Source organism: Sarcophilus harrisii, chromosome 3, assembly GCF_902635505.1.
Source record: "Sarcophilus harrisii chromosome 3, mSarHar1.11, whole genome shotgun sequence".
NCBI classification, from domain to species: Eukaryota; Metazoa; Chordata; class Mammalia; order Dasyuromorphia; family Dasyuridae; genus Sarcophilus; species Sarcophilus harrisii.
In genome coordinates, this window is record NC_045428.1 from 558,538,931 (window position 1) to 558,555,265 (window position 16,335).

Below are 16,335 nucleotides of genomic sequence, written 5' to 3' on the forward strand. Positions count from 1 at the left end.
TTATTAGTGTCTTGACTCTTTCTCATCACCTTTTTATATCATTCTTCATATAATATTTAACTATAATTATGTATTATATAATAATATATATTATAATATCAAGTTGTGATATATTTCTTTTAAAAAGAATATTTTACTTTTTTTCAACTATATGTAAAGATAATTTTAAATATTTATTTTTTAAAAATTTGAGTTCCAAATTTTTCTCCTTTCCTCCTTCCTTCCTAAAACGGTAGGCAACTTGATATAGGTTATATATTTATGATTATATCTTTTTTTTTTTTTAATTTAATAGCCTTTATTTACAGGATATATACATGGGTAACTTTACAGCATTAACAATTGCCAAACCTCTTGTTCCAATTTTTCACCTCTTACCCCCCACCCCCTCCCCTAAATGGCAGGATGACCAGTAGATGTTAAATATATTTATGATTATATCATAGCTCTTTTGTACACTCACTCCCTAATAGACTGTAAACTCCTTGAGGGCAGGAATTCCACCATTTTGGGGAATTCTTTGTAACCCGAACACCCAGCAAAATACCCTGCAATCAGGGACTGAGTAAGTCTGAGCCAATTAAGGATAATTAGAGAAATTACAGAGTTCTCTCTTAAGCAATTGACATAGATATGAACTTAGAGAGAAGGTATTGTGTTGCTTCATCATACATTTTTTAGATCCTCAGTTAAGAGAAACCTTGAGGGATCTTTGGCCCATTTGTGACAAATGAGATGACATCCCAGAAGGCATCAGCTGGGGAGTACATATATTGTTGCTATCTTTCATTATAATGCTCTTTATTTCCTATGGTTTTAAAAGTAGGACCCAACAATGCTGAAACATTACCCATGCATATCTTTTGTAATTAAAAAGCTTTAATAAAATTTTTTAAAAAAGATAATTAATTCTGATGGACATGGCTTTTTTCAACAATGAGATGATTCAGGCCAATTCCAATAGTCTTGTGATGAAGAAAACCATCTGCATTCAGAGAGAGGACTGTGGGGACTGAGTATGGACCACAACATTGTATTTTCACTTTTTATTGTTGTTTGCTTGCATTTTGTTTTTTTCTTTTTTCTTTTTCCTTTTTGATCTGATTTTTCTCATTTATCATGATAATTGTGAAAATATTTATTAGAAGAATTGCACATGTTTAATATATATTGGATTACTTGCCAACTAGGTGAAGGGAAGGGAGGAAAAAATTTTGGAACACAAGATTTTGCAAGGGTGAATGTTAAAAATTATCCATGCATATAATTTCATTATAAAAAGCTTTCATAAAAAATAAAAGAAAAAAGAAAAAAAGAAAAGTGGGACCCAATCAGCATCTGATGGGAGATGGTGAGGAGCAGCAGGAAGAGAAGATGACTTACGCGGCTTGATAGATGGCCGTGGCGACCATGCACACCAGCATCACGTAGAAGATGGGGTAGTCGAGCTGGAGGTTCCCTTGGATTGATAAGACCAGCATTCCTGCCACAGCCTTGACAGTCACCACTGTCATGGAACCTGGAAATGATTTATAGAAATTTAAAAAGTGTTTTTTTTTAAAAATCACCAACACAACCACATATATGAGCATTTCCCAACAGTAACTCTCCCATTCCCATGGAATCCTACCTGATGATAAAGAAAAACAGACAAAACTGAATGATAAAACAATCGCATATCACAGTGCAAGCCCCATGAAGGCAGCTGGCTGGCTTGGTACACATAGCACAGGACTTGGAGGCAGGAAGACCTGAGTTCAAAGAACGTCCCAAACACTTACTAGCTATGTGATGGGAGAAGTCACTTCATCTCTGTATCAGTTATCAATCAATTTTTATTGAAGCTTTTTATTTTCAAAACAAATGCAAGGATAACTTCTAACATTTCTCCTTGAAAAACCTTGTGTTCCAAATTTTTTCCCTCCCTAGACAGCAAGAATTCAACATATGTTAAACATGTTCTGCTTCGATTTAAATAAAATTGGGATAATAACAGCACTATCTTCCACTGTTGTGAGGATCCAGTGAGATATCTATAAAGTGCTTTGCAAACTTTGAAGAACTATAGAAATGCTAACTGTTATTATTATTATTATTATTATTATTCTGTACTCATGGTCTCCTATCTCTCTACAGAAAGGAAATCCTTTGTTCTGAACTACAGCCATCCATCAGTCAATAAATAATTGTTTTTTATTAAAGCTTTTTATTTTCAAAACATATGCATAGATAATTTTCAACATTCACCCCTGTAAAACCTTGTGTTGCAATTTTTTTCCCTCCCCTAGACAGCAAGTAATCCAACATATGCAATTCTCCTGTACATATTTCCATAGGCATCTTGCTGCACAAGAAAAATCAGATCAAAAAAGGAAAAAAATGAGAAAGAAAACAAAATGCAAGCAAACAACAACAACAAGAGTTATGATCCACACTCAGTTCCCACAGTCCTTTCTCTGGGTGCAGATGGCTCTCTTCTTAATAAATAATTATTAAGCACCTATTAATTGCAAGGTACTGGGCTAAATGGCTGGGGATACAAAGAAAGACAGATAGTCCCTGCTTCCAAGCAGCTCACCATCTAATGAAGGAAACAACAGGGTAAACTCACTACATTTCATCTGTGTCCAACTGCCTTTTAGGGAAATTTTCTATGTTATCTCTATTATAATAGGTGCTCCTTTAAAAGCTGGGACTGTGAGGAGTTTCTATTCACATCCCCAGGTCTTAGCAGAGTGCTTTGAACATAGTTAAGTATGTCCAGCAATTTTTCATTCATTCATTCTTAGTCACTGTGTTTGCAGCTCAAAACAAAAACAAAAACAAAAACCCCCCAAAACCTACAAACCAGGAGACGCACAAACTTAGGGTCATCTTGCTCCTTTTGCTCCTATGGACTATTTGTGCCTAACTTGTGGTAGAGACTTCTGAGGTCATAGTGGATGATCAGCCAGTCAGGACACACTGCACCATGACCCCATATAGTGAAGTCATTTTGATCCTCTTTGTGTAAAAAAAAAATAATGTATATTTTCTGCTTTCTTTATTTTCATTCATTCCTGTTTCTTTGTTATCCTTATATTCATTATTTCTTATGCTATAATAATATTCCATTAGTCTTATACCACAATTTGTTCCACCATTTTCCAGATCGATGAGTGCTCACTTAATTTCCAGTTTTTTTTTTTTTACTAGTACTATTATGAGTATTTTGTTTTATTTGAGCCTTTTTTTGGGGGGGGGGGGGGGGTGTTTTTGATATCCTTGGAAATAAGCAGAAGTGAGATCATTAGGTTAAATAATTTCAAATAATTTTTCAGAAATGACTGAATCAAATCACAATTCTATCAACAATATATACATGTGTAGGTGGGGCTGTTTTAGCAAAGTGTCACAGAGGACCTAAGTGGGCCATTCACTCAAGGTCTCAAGTTGTAGCTAAAATCTCACCTTCTAGAAACCTTTCCCAATCTCTTTTCATTATAGTGCCTTCCCTCTCCTGATTATCTCCAATTTATCCTGTCTCTATCTTCTCTCTCTCTCTCTCTGTTGTATGTTATCCCCTCCCCGCTTCTGCACCTGCCTGTGAGCTCCTTGAGAGCAGGCTTGCCATTAAGGAAATGCACTGTTTTGTACGTTTTTGTTTGTTCATTTCCAGTGCTTAGCACTATATCAGGTACATAGCAGGTGATTAATAAATGTTGAATGACTAGATACACAGTGAGCACTGAATAAATGTTGACTGAATGAAAATTTTTAAATAAAAAAGAAGCCATTTAGGATGTTTGGCTTTAAAAGCTCTTTACGACCCAATCTCTCCTAACTTTTCAATCTCATTATACGACTCCCCTTTTTGTACAATATATAGTATAGTGGGATCGGTTTTCTTCATGTTCTGTATAAACAGCATTCCCTTTTCCAACTGTGAATTGAAACAGTTCAACAGGCTGATTCATGAACTGATTACTGAGTGAAGTGAACAGAAATTAGAGAACTTGGTACTTAAAATAACTATATATGTACAATCTGTCTTATTGATTGCTGTCTTGGGGGGGTGGTAAAAGAGGGAGGGAGAAAAAATTTGGAACTCAAAATCTTACAAACATGAATGCTGAAAACTATCTTTACATGTAATTGGAAAAATAAAATACAAATGATTTTTTTTTAAAGGACACAGCTCAAGTACATGGAACCTTGTCTGATTCCTCCAATTCTTAATATTCCCTCTCCTATTCAACTCCCTTTTATTTTTTATTTAAGACATACAATATACATGCTGTCTTCCCCAACAGGATGTGAGTGTTCTAGGAGTCGTGGCTATTTAAATATTTTTGATTTGTGTCTGCAGTTGCCTATAGCAAAATACCCAGCTCATGGCAGGTGCCTAACATTAAATGCTTGCTGATAAGACTGGAAAGGCAGATAGGAAGACCAGCAAATGGGACTTACTAAATACCATTTCATTGTACAAATCTGATGTTACGACATAAAGAGTAAGGATAGTAACATCTCTTATCTTGATACTACTTATCATGTTTCTCAGGAGCCAGTTTGATGGCTCAGGCTCCAGCTTAACTGCCTTACAGGAAGCAAACTGAATTATAGCCTTTCTGACCTTTATTCCCAGAAACTGAGCTGTGTGCTTGGTCCCTTTACTGAAGCTTAAGCCAAGACACCCAGTGAAGGCTCTATTCTGTCCACAATTATGGCCACTGCAGCAACTAACTATTGTTGCTTAATTAACAACATGGAGATTAAAACGTATATGCAAACAGGTCAATTAAGTATTCCTTACTAACCTCAGCTGCTTTTTCCTGTTGTTCCATTCTGTCTAATTAGGATTATAAAAGCAAAGAATGTCAAGAGCTGGTAGATCTCTTAGAACATAGAATGTAAGAGTGCTGGGAGGGATGTTAAAAAGAGAGAATATCAAAACTGGGAAGGAGTTCAGAACACAGAACATCAGAGCTGAGAGGAGGTTTAGATTATAGAATGTCAGAGCTGGGAGGGCCGTTAGAACCCAGGATGTCAGAGCTGAGAGGAACTTGAGAGCACAGATTAATTGGAGAAGTCTCAGAAGGTGATAGGATTGTTGCCTTCAAATATATGAGGAATGGTCATGGTGGAAAGGATTAGATTTGTTCTGCTTAGCTTCAGAGGAAATAACTAGGAGCCATAGGCAGAAATTATAGAGACAGATAAAAGTGTAATCTAATTGATATGTTTCTAAAAGGAAAAACCTGATCAGAACTGCCAAAAATTAGAACCAGGAGGTAAAGGGATTCCTTATACTGGAAGTTCCCAACAGAGACTACTTAACCAATGGGCATTCTCTCTTATACATTACTCAGTTAACAAGTATTTATTAAGGGCCTTCTGTATGCACCAGGCACTGGGCTAAGTGCTGGTGGGGAGGAATGGGGTGGTCAAGAAAGACACAAAACAGTACTTCCTCTCAAGGAAGCTAACATTCTAATAGAGTGAGTTGGACTAATGAGTTTTTTTTTAATTTGGAAAATGAAGGGGTAGGATTAAGTAATCTTTATAGTCCCTCTCAACTCTTAATTTATAGTTTCAAAATTCTAAATATTTAGTTAAATAAATAAAATGCTAAATAAATAGATCTAAAAATTATAAATTTCCTAAATATCACGCAAGACCCCTTCTTCTGTGATAGAAGACTCTTAAAGTCCTTTGTTCCATATAAGATCTTCTTGATCTAATTTTTTAAAAAAATCAATTTCTAAAGACGCCAGACTAGTCGAGAGCCAATTAAGTGCCTGTTCTCCCTATGGCCAATTTCTTAAGACTAGGCCATGGTAACCTCTCACACACACATACCCTGTTTGCACTGTAGGACAAAGGCAGGGTGATCTGCTCCAATTTGCGTATACATCTCCCTCTTTCAATCCTCTGCCCAGGACTTGTCGTGCCAGTTACTGCCAGAGACAAGTGTCTCATCCCACCGGGATCAAGGCAGTGGCCAGCATGTGACTGCATCTTCGCCCAAGCCAGAAGGAAAAGAACTGGAACCATACACATCACTTCTTAAATTTGATTTTTTTTTGCTGAGGCTTAAGTGACTTGCCCAGGGTCACACAGCTAGGAAGTGTTAAGTGTCTGAGACCAGATTCACACCAGGTCCTCCTGACTTCGGGGCTGGGGCTCCATCCACTGCACCATCCAGCTGCCCCCACATCATTTTTTTTAAAAGGATTATTAACCTTTGTGTGTGTGATGGGAGGGGATGTATTCTATCTCCTCATTTGGGGGATTATCCTAAGACTGGCCCGAGATGGGAATCCCTGGTAAATGGCCCAACGTTGGGCAGCTTAAAGCTCCTTTTCCATCAGCATTTTGGGTCGCAGTGGCTGATGTGCTCCCAGATAGGGAAATTCAGTCTCAAAGGAAAAAAAAAAGGTGGGGGGGTTACCAAGCCCTTAGCCACACCCACATACACACTCCCCTACATTTAAATGTAGATAGATAGATAATGGGTTGATGATGGACAGACAGGTGTGGCTATGTGGGACAGCTGTAAAATGGGAAGGGGGGGGGGAAGAGCCTTGTAATCAACATGATAGACAGCACATGTATGTGGCAGCTAAGGGGAGCCATAGTGCACAAAGCGAGCCTCCTCTTCCTGGAGCTCCAATCTGGTCTCTGACACATCCTAGCTGTGTGACCCTGGGCAAGTCGCTTCACCCTGTCTGCCTCAGTTTCCCCATCTGTAAAATGGACTGGAAAAGAAAATGGCAAATTACTCCAGTATCTCTGCCAAGAAAACCCCCAATGCGGTCAGGAAGAGTTGGCCATGACTGAAAAACAAGAGATTTTTACCTACAACGAACACACACACAGATCTATATCTATAAACACAATTGAGGTTTTAAACTGGGTGCATCTGCGGCCTATGCACATGGACGTGTGCACACGTGAGTGTAGGAACATATCTACACAAACTTCAATTCTGTAAACAAAGCCACAGATCCAAAGCTGGAAGGGCCTCCACTGAGCCCAACTTTCTCATTTTACAGACAAAGACAGAGTCCGGGTAAGACTGCCAACTTGTCCAAGGTCACAGCATCCAGTAGGTATCAAACTCAGGATCCAAACTCAAGGTTGCACATATAGTGTCAAAGGCAGGATCTGAACCAGAGTCTTTATTTTTTATTTATTTTTTGCTGCTTATCATTTTATTTTATTTTATTTTATTTTTTAAATAACTTTTTATTGACAGAATCCAAGCCAGGGTAATTTTTTTACAACATTATTCCTTGCACTCACTTCTTGAACCTGAGTCTTTAGACTCCAGAATCGGGGTTCTTTCCCTGCACTGAGTGCCTCCCTCTTAATGACTTTTGGACATGACAACCACAGCCTCACTTCCCAAGGAGCCTCTTCAAACCAAGATAACTGATTAAAAACCAACTACTGACATTACATCATGTGTTTTAGGATGTGGGTTTTTGGGGTTTTTTTGCCAGGTGCTGCAGAAAATGTAGCAATTGCTACAGCTCAACTTAATGATTTCGATATTTAATGTTACATGTGAGCTTTTTTTGGAGGGGAGGGGAGAAGAGATTAGTGGAAAAGGAGAATAAAATGAGAGAATGAGAGGGAGGGATGGAAGGATGAAGGGGAAAGAAAGCAGGAGAGAGGAGAGGGAAGGAAGGATGGATGGATGGAAGAAGGGAGAAAAAGAAGGAAGGAAACAGGGAAAGAAGGAACGAAGGAAAGAGGGAAGGAGAAAAAGAAAATGAAAAAAGACAATCCTCACCAAGAAGAGCAACCAGGAGGAGGATCACAACTATGTAGTTGACGTTTTTCTCCTTGTAGAAATACAGCAGCAAGCAGAAGACAATGATCTCCACAAGCTACAAAAGAAGGGATAAACATAATCCAAACTCATCCAGGTAAAGCCTGCACCCCCATAGTCCATCTCCACAGAAACCTTCCAGGAGAGCCCTTTGACTACAAGAAGAGAGGGACAGAGGGGGGACTGTTTGCTGAGAATCAGCCTGGCTCAACCCAGAGGCAGGATAGAGGTCTTGGCTATGTGACCCTCGGCAAGTCCCTTTGCTATTTGTAAAATGACTAACATTTACCTCATAGGGTTGTTGTGAGACTCAAACAGACTCAGAAAAATCATAAAATTTCAGAGCTGAAAGAGAAGTCAGTGGTCACCTCTTCCAACCCAAACCCAATAATAATGTCCAGGATGAGGCACCTGCCAAGTGGGGATCCAGCAGCTGCTTTTGGGCTCTCGTAAGGGAGAGTCCACCTTAGCACTCTGGGGAGAATTCCAGGGGGAAAAGAAGCTATCCCCAATATCTGACTTTATTTGGTCTCTTGGCAAATGCCTTCCAGGGCCCACCAGTCTAAATTTTCTGGACAGCCCTTCAAATACCTGGCTTTCACGTCCATGTTTGGATCTTCCAAGATTTAGAGTTCCTTCAACTGGTGAGTAACGCCCAGAAGTAGGGAGGATGGCGTACACTTTGCCAACCTTCAACAGCTACTTAAGGGCTAATTATTGTTATTATTATCGTTGTTCAGAGTCATTCATCACCAGGTTAACCGCAAGGCAAGGAACATCTTAGTGACAGCTCATAGATTTAGAGCTGGAAAGGATCTTAGAGGGTATTTTGTCTAAACTCTCCCCACTCCCCACCCCTCAGGTTTTACAGATAAGGAAATAAAGGCCTAGAAAAATAAAGAAACTTTTAGGGGCACAAAGTCATTAATATTAGCAATGGGACTTTGACCAGATCTTTCAGAAGCCATGACCAGCCCTGTATCCGGGACACACAGTGTCTACTAAAAACTGTCTATTAAGTAAGAGGATTAGGTGTGATCCAAGACAAAATCACAGATCCCTGAAAAACCAAACCCTCCCTCTCTCTCTCCCCAAAACTCTAAATGAAGTTTTTATCTTTAATGGCTGACATTCTCTGTTCTAAGGGCCCTTCCAGCTTTAGATTCTAAGTTCTAAGAACAAAGTCTGATGTTCTAAGGTTTTTCCCAATCTGATATTCTATGTTTTAAGTCCCTTCTGCTTTGATACTCTCTGTTCTATAGCTGCCACCACCTCACTGCCACCCTCAGCTTTGTCATTCTGGCTTTTAAGGTCCCTTCTAGTTCTGACGTTCCAGATTCCAAGGTCCCTCCCACTTGGACATTCTTTGTTCTAAGGTCCTTCCAATTTTGATATTCTCTGTTCTAAGGTTCCTTTCAATTCTGACCTTCTATATTCTAAAGGTCTTCCAATTCTGATGTGCTATGTTTTAAGGTCCCTTCCAATTCTGACATTCTCTGTTCTAAGGTCCCTTCCAATTCTGATATTCTCTATCCAAGGTCCCTCCTAACTGACATCCCGTGTTCTAAGGTTCCTCCCATTGTGATATTCTCTATCCAAGGTCCCTCCTAACTCTGACGTTCTACAATTCAACAACCACAGACCCTTCCCACAACCACATTTTAAAAGGAGACAAATGCAAAGCCTGTCTCCTCCAGGTGTTTATGACCCCAGCTGTGCTTTCTAAGGGAAGGCCGCCGAGGCTTCTCTCACCATGTAGAGAAGGAATGGCCAGCTCACTAAGTGCTTTGTGATGTTTTCTCCTGTCATCTTTTCATGACTGTTGGGTCCAAAGGTAACCAGCAGGTACGTCCCTATGATGGCCAAGCCACAACCTACAAAAGACAAAACATAACGCCCTGTGGGGGAAACAGGGACACAAGACACAAAGACACGTTAGTGGATTAGTAGATAGAATGGGACACGGAGTTATACTTCACGGAGGCAAGGGCTCGGGGAAGGAAGAATTGGCCACTGGCACGGGGAGGGAGCCTGACCTCTCGGTCCAAAGGAGTCAGAACAGAACAGGAGCCCACTAGCATGGAACAGTCGGACACACAAAGTCAGAGACTGCAGCACAGGGAGGTTCCCGCCCTCCTCCTTTGCTCCTCAGCCCCAAACTTCACAGAAAGGAAAATAAATGAAGTCAGCATTGCTCACTACTGGGCTGTGGTTTATTAAGCTCAGGAATGGGGTGGGGAAGCAGCCCAATAACCTTTAGGGAAGCGGGCCCATCAGGAAACGTAAACGCGAGAGTGGACAGAAAGAGAGAAGTTGGAAAACTTACTCAGAAAATCTTTGGGTTTCCATTTTTCTTTGATGAATATGATTCCTATTATGGCACTGGCTGCAGAAAAAGATACACAGGGTGGGGAAAGAAGAGGAAAGATTTACATCAGCTCGAGTAGGGTTCCATCCCCCTTCTCTTTCCATGGATCTAAGCCATCTCAAAGTGTCCCTCTTGATGGTCACTTGTTAACCCTGGATTTGGAATCAGAAAAGGTAGGTGCGAGGGGGTCAAGTCACGCTTCCAACATTTATTAGCTGAGTTATTTATAAGTTGTCTCAGTTTCCCCATCTAGCAAATGAGGGAGTTACAATCAGGGATTCTCCTCCAGTTCTAAGCTTATGCTCTTTTATTGCCGTTATTCAGTCATTTCAGCTGTGTATGACTCTCTGTGACCCCATTTGGGAATTTCTTGGCAAAGACACTGAAGAGGTTGGCCACTTCCTTCTTCAGCTCATTTTGCAGATGAGGAAATTGAGGCAGGCAACATAAAGGGCTGGTAAGCGTATGAGCCTGGATTTGAACTTAGGAAGACTTCTCGGCACTACAGTGCCATATAGCTACTCCTATGACTGGGGATCTAACTGGTGTAGGAACTTTTGGTGAGGTAGCTTCTGTTCTGTGGCCTAACCAGAGACCAAGAAGGAGTAGTTGACTTGGAGACCTGTATTCTAGAGGTGGCTCTGTTATTAACGGTCACTTCCCTTCTTGGGGACTCAGTTTCCCTTTCTGTAAAATGAGCACATCATCCTGACAAAAATAATTGGGCTTAAAAATGAAGCTTCCAGAGTGGGGATGACAGACGGCCTTCCCTCACTGCTTTCTCCTGCCCACAATACACCTGGTGGTGCCCTCCTGCCAACGACCCAATTCCAATGCAGGTCCCTCTATGGTTCTCTTCCAAGATCACAATAAAAGGCCCGATTTCTCCCCCCATCAAGTTCCCCTGATCTTACCGATGACAGAGACGGCGCTGAGGGGCACGATCAGGGAGAGGGGCGCAAAGGCGTAGGATGAGAACACTCCCAGTTCTCCCAGAAGCATCAGGAACAAGCCGAGCCACCATGTCTTGGTCTTGAAGTAGGCCCGGGGGTCCTTAGAGCCGGCCAGGCGGATGTGGCTGTATTTCTACCAGAGGGAGACAGTGCAAAGCGTATAAGAGTGGGGACTAGACTCAAGTCGGGGAGCCCTCCAGATCCTCCTTTCTGCTCCCATGCTCTCCTGCCAGTTATTTCTCATCTGGGGGATTCAGCAAAGTCACCCCCCCACACCTTGGTTTTCTCACCTATAAACTCAGGGTACTGGACTACATTATAGCCCCCCTTGCTAAGAGCATGAGATCATGACAAGTCTCCAGGCCCTGGCATTAATGCAGGAGTTAACAGTTGATTTGCATGATTTTGCATGATGGTCCAGAAGTCAAGAAATCCAGATGTGCTCCTATATGTGATATGGGGCAAATCCCATAAATTCACCATGTCTCGCCTCATGCTTAAAATGAAGACACTAGATTTCATTCACAGACTTCAGTTAGTTTTAGTTCTAATTTTAAAGTTCATTGATTCTGTGATTATCTCAATCAATCAGCTAATAATCACTTATTAACACATCCTTTGTGGCCGGCATGTGCCTGACTGGCCATCCAACCTTCCCTTTGACACCTGTGAGTGAGGAACAGCTGCTATCTCTGAGATAACTCACTTGTGGAGGGCTCCGATTATAAAGGTTTTTTCACATATTAGAGGATGTTTGTCTCTGTCTACACCTGCCACAGAGGGGTCCTAGCCTTTTAAGGCTAAGAACAACAACCTTCTTACATAGTATTCAAATATTAGAATGTTCTTCAAACATTAGAATACAGCAATTATACGGCTCCTAGGTCTTCTCTTTTCCACCATAACCATTCCCATCTACTACTCATTAAGAACCTACTATATGCAAGCACAATGTTAATTAAGCATTGGGGACACAAGAACAGCAAGAGAGCATCTGCCCTCAGGGAGCTTATAGTTTATGAACAAGACAACATGCCACAGTTCCACACTGTGCATTCAGGATAAATTAAAAGGCAGTAGAACAGCTTCCTCTACAAGGGAGGTTTTTTGGGACTAGAAGGAAGCCAGGGAGATCAGGAGGGAGGGCATTCCAGATACGGGGGGAGGGAAGGGCCAGCAGGGAAAATGCCTGAAGTTGGGAGACAGAATATCTCGAGGAACAGAGAGAAGGTCAGTGTTACTGGGTCACAGAGTACAAGCGGGTAGGGGGTGCAAAGTATATGAAGACGGAAAAGGTTGGGGAGGACATTAACTGCCAAACCGAGGGGTTTACATTTGATCCTGAAGGTGACAGGGAGCCATTGGAATTGACTGAGTACCTGTGAGGTGATAGGGTTGGACCTGAGCTTTAGGAAAATCACTTTAGTGACTGAGAGGAGGATGACCGGGCTGGCCTGCCAGCAACTACTGCAATAGTCCAAGCATGAGGTGGGGGGAATGGGGGCAACAGTATCAGAAGGTGTTAGCACTTTTTTTTTTAAGCATTTGTGATGTGGTTAGGGATGGTCATTCCACCCATTGGTGCTGACGGTAGCCCCTCTGTGACTTAGGAGACAATCCTAGAGAGTCTCTGGGAGCTGAGAACTACTTCATCAAAGACATATCCTGGTGATGAATGGTCTCGAACCTTAGCTGTTGGAGGAACAATGTCCACCATGAGGCCCAAGCCCCAAAGGGTTCCTGCAGGGTATGTCCTGCTGGCGTGGGCTCAGAGGCCACTGGGTGGCTCAGCGAGTGGAGGGCCAGGTCAGGAATCAGGTGGATTCAAGGCCAGATCTGGTCCCTGACATTCACTGGGTGACTCTGGCAAGTCAATCTCTGGCTCAGTTCCCTCAACTGTAACATGGGATGATAGCAGTCCCCCCTCCCCACCGTCCCGGCTTGTTGTGAGGCTCAAAGGAGATAACAGTTATAAAGGATTTAGAACAGCGCCTGGCATGTAGAGGCACTTGACCATTTCCTTCCTTCCTTTTACCATTCCTTTTTTCCTCCCTTCTTTCTCTCTTCCTTTCCATTTTCTTTCTCCCTTTCTCCTTTCTTTCCTTCCTTCTTTTTTTCTGATGGCAGAAACCCCAAGAACCAAGGCTTTGCCCTTTAATAATGTTATTTTTTTCAATAAATATTTATTTTCACTTCCTTTTATCTTTTCCCCCAATTTGAAATAATAATAAAAAACCCCAAAGCCTTTGTAACAAATATACACAGCTATGTCCAAATATATATTCCTCATTCTGTACCTAGAGTCCCTCACCTTTCTGTTAGTCTGATAAGCACCTACTGTGTGTCCTGACACTCTTCTAAATACTAGGGACATAAAGATAAAGACAGGGCCTCAAGGAGCTTCTGGTCTAATGTGGGAGACAACATGCAAATAATTACACATAAATAAGTTCCACACAGGAGGAGACTAGGAAGGGCTTTTTTTTTTTTTGGCAGATGGTGCATCTTAAAATAAACTGGAGAAGCCAGGGAATACAAAAATGTATTTCTCCATCTGTACTCTATGTCCATGCCTTCCCTGATTCATCAGCAGTCCTTGGGAGTCATGATTGGTCACCGTATTAATCAGAATTAAGTCTTAGGTCTATAAGTCAATGACAAACAATTCTCTCTGGAACACACCGAGATGTATTTTATGAGTAAAAAGAATAATGACTCCTGGATCTGGATCTGGGTTCAAATACAAACTTCTATGTTGGCTGCCTGTGTATCTCTGGACAAATTATTCCACTTTTCTGCGTCTCAATTTCCTTATATATGAGGGGCTGGACTTGACTAATCTAAAACTCTCTTCCAACATGTACTCTACAATCCTATGACTCCCAGGGCTTAGCTCAGTGCCTGGTACATAGTAGGCACTTAATATATGCTTATTGATTAATTGACTATTAAGCTACAAATGCTGCAGAGAAGCCTCAAAAACTCCCACTGTAAGTAACAAAAAGAGAACAAAATTTCCCAACTTGGAGGGCTCCATTCCCTTAATAGATCTCTTGAAATGTCATTTAAATTTCTGGTGTCTATTTCCTTCTTCCTCAGATAGATAAAGGTTTTAATGATGATAGCTTGGTTCCTTCCTTATTCCTTACTGTATCCCCTATTGAGCTGAATCTAGGCCCCAAGATGTTGTAGGCACTCAATAAATATTTGTTGTTTCCTTTTATTTATCTATTTTTTGCTGAGAAAATTGGGGTTAAGTGACTTGCCCAAGGTCAGAAAATGTTAAGTGTCTGAGGCCAGATTTGAACACAGGTCCTCCTGACTTTAGGGCTGGTGCTTTACCCAGTGGGCCATCTAGCAGCCCCTAAATATTTGTTGAATGGGGAAAAAATAAAGTAGCACAAAAAATGATCATCCCTAATGTGTTGGATAATGTTCTGGTTAAACCAGTTCTCAACAGTCAGACAACCTGGCAGGGAAGGAAATGGAAGACATGTGTAGGAGAACTTTCTATAGTTCAAGTAGAATTGGTTGAGGAGAGTAGTGAAAATCAGACCCGCTCTTTCATCTGGCCCATTCATGACACCCACAATACCTAGCAGCAGCAAGGCACTAACATTCTATTTTGCTCATTCTTGTCTGCTATGTACACCCTCTATTGCTGGAAACATGAGCTGGAAAATGATACAGTCCCTGCCTTCAAGAAGCTTATATAGGTAATAAGTGATATACAACATGACAGCTGATAGCATAACGTGATCCTTATTTCCATTAAGAAGCACACTGTCTAGGAGCAGGGACATGACATCCTACCATACTCTGCCCTAGAGATCACAAGTAAAGTATTGGGCCCAGTCCTGTGAGGCACTTTAGGGAAGGGCGTTGTTGAGCTTCGTGAAGAACAATCCCAGGAGGTCCCGTATCCAGGATGATGGACTTCCACTCAATCCCACAGGAGAATCTGAGTTCTTGGTCTACAGAAGATGAGGCATTTTCAAGTGTTTGAAAGGCACAGAAAAGGGGATTGATTTGTTCTGTTTGGCTGTCCAGGGCAGAATTAAGAGCAATATGTGCAAACTTCAAAGACCCAAATGTAGCCTTGATGTCAGGTCAACCTTCTGGCAGAGTTCTCCTAACACAGAATGGGCTGTTTCAGGAGGGAGGGAGCTCCCCCTCACTAGTAAGACGTGTGCTTGAGGGCAATTTGGTTCAGACCAGAGGGATCGCAGATTTAGCGGCTGAAAGGTCCTAGGAGACCATCTAGTCCAATTCCTTCTTTTTTACAATTAAAGAAACTGAGCTCCAGAGAAGTTATATGCTTTGCCCAGGATTACTGAGGCAATTCAGATTCTGTGATGAAGGGAATGGGCTAATGAACCAGAAAGCCCAAAATTCAAATCCATCTCAGATATTCACTAGCTAGCTGTATAACCCCAGACAAATCACTTTAAATTATTATATATGTGTGTGTGTGTGTATATATATATATGTACATATATATATATATAATAGGATATGTAATCATAATAATATGATAATAAATATAATAAAAATTATTTAGATTTTCATTAAACTGTTGGCATTGAGAATCAGACATACTTAATAAACCTCCCAAAAAATAGATCCTGAAAGGTCCTTTCTGCTTAGAGCAGTGGCCATGAATTAGGCATGTAAAGCTGGCTTCTCTGTACCACACCAGTCAAGTCAGCTTCCTCCATGGCCAGCAGCTGCTCCAGCTTTGCTGGGAAAGTCATTTAACCTTTGCCCGCCTCAGTCTTCTCACCTGTAAAAATGGGAATAATAATAGTGCCTGCCTTCCGGGGTTGTTCTGAGGATAAAATATTTGTAAAGTGTTTTGCAAGCCTTAAAACTCTATATAAATGCTAGCTATTATTATATTTATGTATATTTTATATGAACCTATCTGCATATATGTTTTATCTCCCATGACCCCCAGGAAAATATAAGGTACATGAAATGAAGACTTTCATTTTGGTATCCCCAGTGGCTAGCACTGAGCAGATGCTCAATCAATACTTGTTAAATTTTAGCAAATGGATTCAGATCCCCACAGCATGGAGCAGCATGGACAGTCAGGGGGCAGGGTCCCAAATGCAAGGCACAGAGGGACGTGAACACACCCTGGCAAACCAGGCCACTTAAAGCCAAGCTCTGACTTGCTTTTCCCAATGGTG

The 16,335-nt window shown here is 41.2% G+C and overlaps 1 protein-coding gene across 4 annotated transcripts in view; it reads right to left on the bottom strand.

The window, feature by feature from the left end:
• Positions 1-16,335, bottom strand: part of NIPAL3 (NIPA like domain containing 3) — a 56,720-nt gene that overhangs the window by 15,138 nt on the left and 25,247 nt on the right. For 3 of the 4 annotated variants that reach the window (XM_003764945.4, XM_031962590.1, XM_031962592.1), the window contains exons 4-8: positions 11,102-11,273; positions 10,146-10,205; positions 9,572-9,717; positions 7,781-7,877; positions 1,384-1,519 (exon numbers count right to left, since the gene is read on the bottom strand). In XM_003764945.4, coding sequence (XP_003764993.2) covers positions 1,384-1,519; positions 7,781-7,877; positions 9,572-9,717; positions 10,146-10,205; positions 11,102-11,273 — 611 coding nt within the window. The remainder of the gene's footprint in view (positions 1-1,383; positions 1,520-7,780; positions 7,878-9,571; positions 9,718-10,145; positions 10,206-11,101; positions 11,274-16,335) is intronic. The other variant, XM_023499824.2, reaches the window with a different exon arrangement.